This window comes from Oncorhynchus mykiss, chromosome 18 (genome assembly GCF_013265735.2).
Source record: "Oncorhynchus mykiss isolate Arlee chromosome 18, USDA_OmykA_1.1, whole genome shotgun sequence".
Classification (NCBI taxonomy): Eukaryota; Metazoa; Chordata; class Actinopteri; order Salmoniformes; family Salmonidae; genus Oncorhynchus; species Oncorhynchus mykiss.
In genome coordinates this window covers 30643426-30649907 of record NC_048582.1, presented here as the reverse complement: position 1 = coordinate 30649907, position 6482 = coordinate 30643426, and the positions used below count along the sequence as shown (strand labels likewise).

Sequence of the window (6482 nt, the reverse complement as noted above, 5' to 3'; positions counted from 1 at the left end):
CTGTTTAATCATTAAATATTCACTCCCTGTATTTTCTTCTCATCTCCCAGCGTATATACTTACAGAAACAGACAGGAAGACTGAGCTCGTCTGTAGTGGTTGGCGAACCCTCAACCTTCTTGCCCGTAGCCCTGTGTGGTGTCTACTGTGCCACAAAAGCATGAAGTCACATAAACATTCATAAACACAGGATCGCTACAGTTATTGTTATTTGTTCTTGTCAACACTATTTTGAGTTAATTACATGAGGAGGGAGCATGTTCAATTTATTTTACAGTACAAGGGGAGGGTCATGTGGCAAATGTCTTTTATGTTTGGGAGGGGGTGTATTTTTGGGGGGATGACAACTTGAGTTGGGCCTGCCTCTCCCCCCAGTACATTTTGATCTATCCCCAAGTTCTACACATGATCTAGGAATACTACAGTGTGGAGCATAGTATTCTACAATATACTGTACTACACTTTACTACGGAATTTGATTGTAAACTGTAGCATTTTTTCATGTGGGGTGTTATTTCTCTCCTGAAAATGACCAAGGTTGTCTTTGTCTTCAAGCTAAACTGAGTCAGATAACAAAAGTTTTTCCCTTACTAAATCATAATAGTATCATTATCTCGCACTATTCTATCTGCACTATTAACTTTACCTTCAGAATTTATGTTGCTTCAAAAATAGATAGTGTGATGTTGGTGGCTTGCATAATTATTATCCTTAGTGAACTTGAATTTTTTTTGAATTTTTTAAACATTGTTTTCTAGGACTTTGCAGGGAGGGAAAGAGTTTACCACAGCCTTCATGCAAAATTATATTGAAGACTATAAAGGCTCAAGCTTTAAGATTGAAGTGGCATCTCCCCCCACCTCCCTCCAACCCACTAAGGTCAAGGTAACTGCCCTTGGGAAGGTCTATGAGAAGACAGTTGACCCTGGTAAAAGCGTGTCCTTTGACCTACCCAAAGGAGTAGAGATGATTGGCAGTAAAAAGAACTTTCCCACTGTCCTAATCGAAGCTTCCCAGGAGGTCACAGTGTTGTCACTCAACTACAAAAAGGAAACTGCTGACACCTCTGTTGTCTACCCCGTGAAAGACTGGGGAACAGAGTACTTCATCTTCACCCCCATGTCGACCGCTGGTGATAGGTTCTCCAAAGAGTTTTCCATCATCAACTACAAAGAGAAGAACTTTGGGGTTAAGGTCTATCTGACTGCCCCGGTGACATTCCAAAGGCAAAAGTATTTTGCAGGCGACAGCTGACAATCAATCTTTTGCCCTTTCAGAGTGTACAGATTCAGAGCCAGTTTGATCTGAGTGGCACCAACGTGATCTCTAAGTTTCCAGTAGGAGTTCTCTCAGGACACAGCTGTACTAAGAAATATACTGGCTGCAACCACGTCTATGAGCAGCTCCAGCCCGTTAAGAGTTGGGGGAAGGAATTCATTGTTGCACCACTGCCTTTCCATAAAGACATCAACAGATATGATAGTCTTTATATCCAAACATCTCAGTTCACTCAAGTCAAAGTAATTCAAACTGGTATCGATTTCCTTACACTACCAATGTTCCCAGGACAATCGTTGGAGCTCATTGTCACCTGGCCAAATTCCTATTACTTGAGTGCTGACAAAGGCATTCAGGTCCTTTATGAGTTCAACGGAGGTGACATAGGAAAGAAGCAATACTACGACCCTTTTCTGTTCACCATTCTACCAACTGATCAATTCAGCACTTCATACTCTCTAGAAGGGCAAGCTGGCTTCCACAACATGTTCGTAATGGTGGCTCTTACCAAGGACCTGGGTGGGTTCACGGTAGACAAGCTCCCAATGCCCTTAAAAATTGAGTGGCACAAAGTGGACGGAACTGAGTACTCATTGGCTGAGGTCTTGTATGGTACTGGAGCTAGCTTTCACCAGATAGCCCACGCTAACTCCCCATTCGCTATCTACAGCATTGGTGGAGCTTATGCCAATGGCTATGGATCGCCTGCCTCTGGTAACCCAGGTATGTCAATCAAATGTGTCCTATTGTGTTTCAAGCAACAGGGATTCTCCCAAGGGTGACTGGTGAACACTAGCTGTGACAGGGTAACCATACTTTTCTTATAATTTCTGCCCTTAATCCCCCCAAAAGATGCCCCTGAATGCCCAGAGAACAGCCACTATGAGGTGTGTGGAAGGGGCTGTCCTGCCACCTGTGAAGACCCAGAAGGTCCCTCCATGTGCAATACCAGTTGTGTGAAGAGCTGTATGTGTGACAAGGGCTATGTGCTTAATGGAAAAAAGTGTGTGCCCCTCTCGCAATGTGGTTGTCTTTACAATGATAAATACTACAAAAATGGCCAAGTGTTCCATCCCAATGGGCTCTGTCAGGAGGAGTGCACATGCAATGGCAAGGTATGTTTACATTGGTCTTAGTAAGGTATGCCTAATGTCATGTATTTGCCTTTTGGTCCATTTTCTGTATTTTGTTTAAATTCTGTAAATACTTCAAATGTAGCTGTATGTATATTAACATTTTGGAACGATGCATGGTTTAGTTGAACATCTTAATATTTGAGCAAAGAAACATATTTGCCCTTGATCTAATCAAGTGTTAATCTATACATCTAAACAATAAAAGTTTTGATGTGAAGGATATTTTCATGGCTTAATTATGTATGTGTTATGTTATTTACCAGGTGAATTGTGTGAAGTTCAGCTGTGGCCCCCATGAGACGTGTGAGGTGAAGAATGGGGTCAGGCATTGCCAGGCTGTTGGAAAGGGAGTCTGCACCATCTCAGGTGACCCACATTACAAGACCTTTGACAACAGCTTATATGACTTCCAAGGTACCTGCACCTACACTGCAGCTCAAGGCTGCTATCTAGAGGGCACACGCCTCAACCCCTTCTCTGTTGTGGTGGAGAATGAGAAGTGGTACGCCATGTCAAATAATCCAAAGGTATCTGTTGCCAAGCTTGTGGCTGTAGAAGTCTATGGTAATACCCTGGTTCTAAGGAAGAATCAAGCAGGAATGATAATAGTTAGTATTTCATTTGACTGTATGACAAATGCACACATACTCTTTTTGTGTTTGATTAATTAACATGAGACAATTCCGTAATCACTTTAAGAAAATAAAAGGTCATAAAGTATACAACTAACCTAGTGCATATAATTAGAAGAGGCTTGATACTAGCCATTTGTTATGGTCATATTTGATATGCCATTCATCCAGGTAAATGGAATTATGATGAGCCTCCCTGTGAATCTTAACAATGGAGCAGTGCAGGCCTACCAAGAGGGCACCTATGATGTCATCACAACAGACTTCGGCCTGAGAGTCACCTATGACCTTGTGTACCACATCATTGTCACCGTCCCTGGCAACTACCGGGGCAAGACCTGTGGTCTGTGTGGCAATTTCAACGATAACAAGAATGATGAGTTTCAATTGCCTGATGGGAAAGTAACCAAGGACCTCCTGACCTTTGGGGCAGCCTGGAAGATCAGTGTGCCACATGTGGTTTGTGAGGATGGCTGCAGCGGAGAATTCTGCCCCAAGTGTGAGGCAAAGAAGAAACTCATATTTGAGGCTGACTGTAGCATCATCACAAACCCTCAAGGTCCCTTCGTCGCCTGCCACAATGTGATAGACCCCACCTCTTATTTCAGAGATTGTGTCTATGATGTCTGCTTGTCTGAGGGAGACCGTAAGGTTCTCTGTCAAAGCATATCAGCGTACATGATTGACTGCCAGGACTTTGGGGTGAACATCAGTAACTGGAGAACAGCAACCTTCTGTCGTAAGTATTTAGTAGTCTGTGGATTGGGACACATTTGGCTTTGGCTTTCTTTTGTATATATATTCGGTCTGTATATTCTGATGATTGTTTTCAGCACCATTTCATCAGGTCAAATTCCTGGTACATGTAAATGTATTTGGCGAATAAAGGTGATTTTGATTATTGAGTGTTGTGGCTGGACACAATATTGCATGTCTAATCACTTAGTCTATTCCTGTGTAGCCCTGGACTGTCCTGCCAACAGCCATTACCAGAGCTGCTCTGAGATCTGTGCCACCCCATGTCCCGGCCTCTCTGACATTATCACCTGCCCCACCACCTGTGCTGAGGGCTGTGCCTGCAATGTAGACTACTACTTCAATGGGACAGGCTGTGTTAAGTGTGACATGTGCAGCTGTTACCACAAAGGACACACCTACAAGGTGGAGTTTACCTAGAATATACACCAACAATGTGTAGTGTTTACATTACAGTAGAAGAATATGTACCACAAATACACATTATTGTCAGATGGATATATTTCAGTAAATATGTGTATACTGTAATGTATTGTAGTGGATAGTCCAAGAAGGTATTATTCAATGTAAATTCAAAGATAAAATGTATGTATCTATATGATAAGAACTGCATCCTTATAACGCTGCCACAATAACAATGTACTGTACCTATTTTTCTCCCTCAGATTGGTGAGTCTGTGTTGTCAGAGGATTGCCAGGAGCTCTGCACCTGCTCTACCTCTGGTGATGTGAAGTGTGAGGCCACCAAGTGCAAGGCTGATGAGAGCTGCCAGGTCAAGGATGGTCAACGTGGCTGCTATCTCAAAAAGTGTTTGTTGGAGACTAATGGTGCCTTCACCCTTTTCAATGAAAGAAGTGGCGCAATCACAGCCATGGGGGCCTATGAGATCATCAAAGTTTGTGACAATGCTCTTGTGGAAGAGTGGTTCAGAGTGGTGGTGACCTTGCAGGACTGTGGGAAGACTGGCCTCAAGAGCGTTGTTGCTGTGTACGTCTACTTTAATGACCTGATCGTCACTGTCAACAGCAAGCATGAAACATGGGTGAGTCACCTCGTATATTTATTATTAAATATTGTTTATGGATAACACCAATTGCCTTCAGTATCTAGGATTGTCAGATGGTTTACTATTCCATCAGTGTTACTTTCTCTTTCAATGTTGTTCACAGATAAACGGTAAGAAGGTGACTCTACCACGCCTGATGAGTAATGAGGTCTCGGTGAAGGTTAATGACAAGACAGTGATGATTGAGAGGATGTCAGGCCTTCAGGTGTCATATAGCCTCTCTCAGGAGATCATAGTGACAGTGAGTGCCCACATGGCTGACAAGGTGTGTGGAGCTTGTGGAAGACTGAATCCTTCAGGAGACATCCCGGGCCCTAGTCTCAACCGGACTATGCAGGAATACATGGATGGCTGGAATGCACCAGACTTCCCAGCCTGCAGGTGAGTAACTGTATAAATCTGGAACTGATTCAAATCTGAAAAGCAATTAATAACATTCAAGTTGTGAAAATGTATACTTAATTAGGGTTAAAGCTACCTCAGTTGTAGGCTCTTTGACCCCTTACAGTGGCGGCCTTTGAACACCTTGTAATATTCTTTGATCCACAAGACAATTCAACTATCCAGATTAATCACCTCTGATAGAGAATCAATCTTCAATAAATGTTTGATAACTTTAATTATATTCTTACCGAACAATTACATTTAGAAATTATTCTGTAAAAACCAAACAATAAAATGTTGACATCAAGAACTGATGTATTATCTCTATTGTACTTCTCCAGATAATTCATTCCATGTTCTGCAATGGGGATTACATTAGGGACAGGTTATAGAAAATAGTTGATTATGTACACAAAAATATGGCTTCCTTGTGATGGCAGGACATACAGTGCATAGTGGAAGTCTATACACCCCTTGCACAATCTTCAAATTTTCCTGTTTTAAAATTTTATTTTAAAAGGGATTCAATTAGAATGTTTTTCTGCCTACAGATCTCCACAATCTCCTCCACATTTTTAAAGTGAAAGAAAATTAGAACATTTTCCTAATGAGCAAAGATGTTTTGATCGTGTACAGGCTAACCACACCGCTCGCGTTGTAAAATAAATGTAGAAATCTGTTATTCAATTATTGCACCCACACTGCGTGCCAACGAGCATCTGTGTTGCCAAGGGCTAAAATAGAAATCAGTTCTATTTCTGATGCATATCGCACTGCAAGTCCTGCCTCTCCCATCTCCTCATTGGTTTATAGAAAGGTACCCACGTGCCATATCCTCATTGGTTATACCCATGTGGGTGACTGAAAGACGAATGAGGTCAGTGGTGGTAATGCACCTAATTTATGAAAGTTGCCAATCGCAGAGCAGAAAGGGAAGAGAAGAAAAAGCCTGGAATGTGTAAGAATAAAGGCTCCAATAGGGTTATTCGGCTGTCCCCATTGTGTTCCCGAAAAGGTTCTACTTTGAAACAGGTAGACAGAAAAAAAATGTACTAAGAGAATGTCTTCACACACCAGAGTTAATACTTGATGGAAGCACCTTTGGCAGCCATTACAGCTGTAAATAATTTTAAATAATATTCCACCAGCCTTGCCAAACTCTTATGGCAACATTTATCCATTGTTTTTGTAAAAATTGCTCATTACATTTTGTTGGGAATCATTGGACA

At 41.9% G+C, this 6482-nt stretch overlaps 1 protein-coding gene across 1 annotated transcript; it reads left to right on the top strand.

Moving 5' to 3' along the window:
- Positions 1–795: 795 nt before the first annotated feature.
- On the top strand, positions 796–5398 carry LOC110496793 (IgGFc-binding protein). The gene is made up of 9 exons (XM_036951037.1): positions 796–1194; positions 1278–2001; positions 2131–2393; positions 2678–3022; positions 3218–3785; positions 4008–4207; positions 4468–4845; positions 4973–5250; positions 5378–5398. Exons 1-9 carry the CDS (start codon positions 796–798, stop codon positions 5388–5390), a joined length of 3168 nt encoding a protein of 1055 aa, XP_036806932.1. The 3' UTR covers positions 5391–5398.
- The last annotated feature ends 1084 nt before the right edge of the window (positions 5399–6482 follow it).

Excerpts from the sequence above, each read along its gene's own strand:
- LOC110496793 (XM_036951037.1), top strand. The coding sequence starts at position 796 with ATGCAAAATTATATTGAAGACTATAAAGGCTCAAGCTTTAAGATTGAA. Across the intron at positions 1,195-1,277 it reads AGAAGAACTTTGGGGTTAAG|AGTGTACAGATTCAGAGCCA; the intron begins GTCTATCTGACT and ends TTGCCCTTTCAG. Across the intron at positions 4,846-4,972 it reads ACAGCAAGCATGAAACATGG|ATAAACGGTAAGAAGGTGAC; the intron begins GTGAGTCACCTC and ends TGTTGTTCACAG.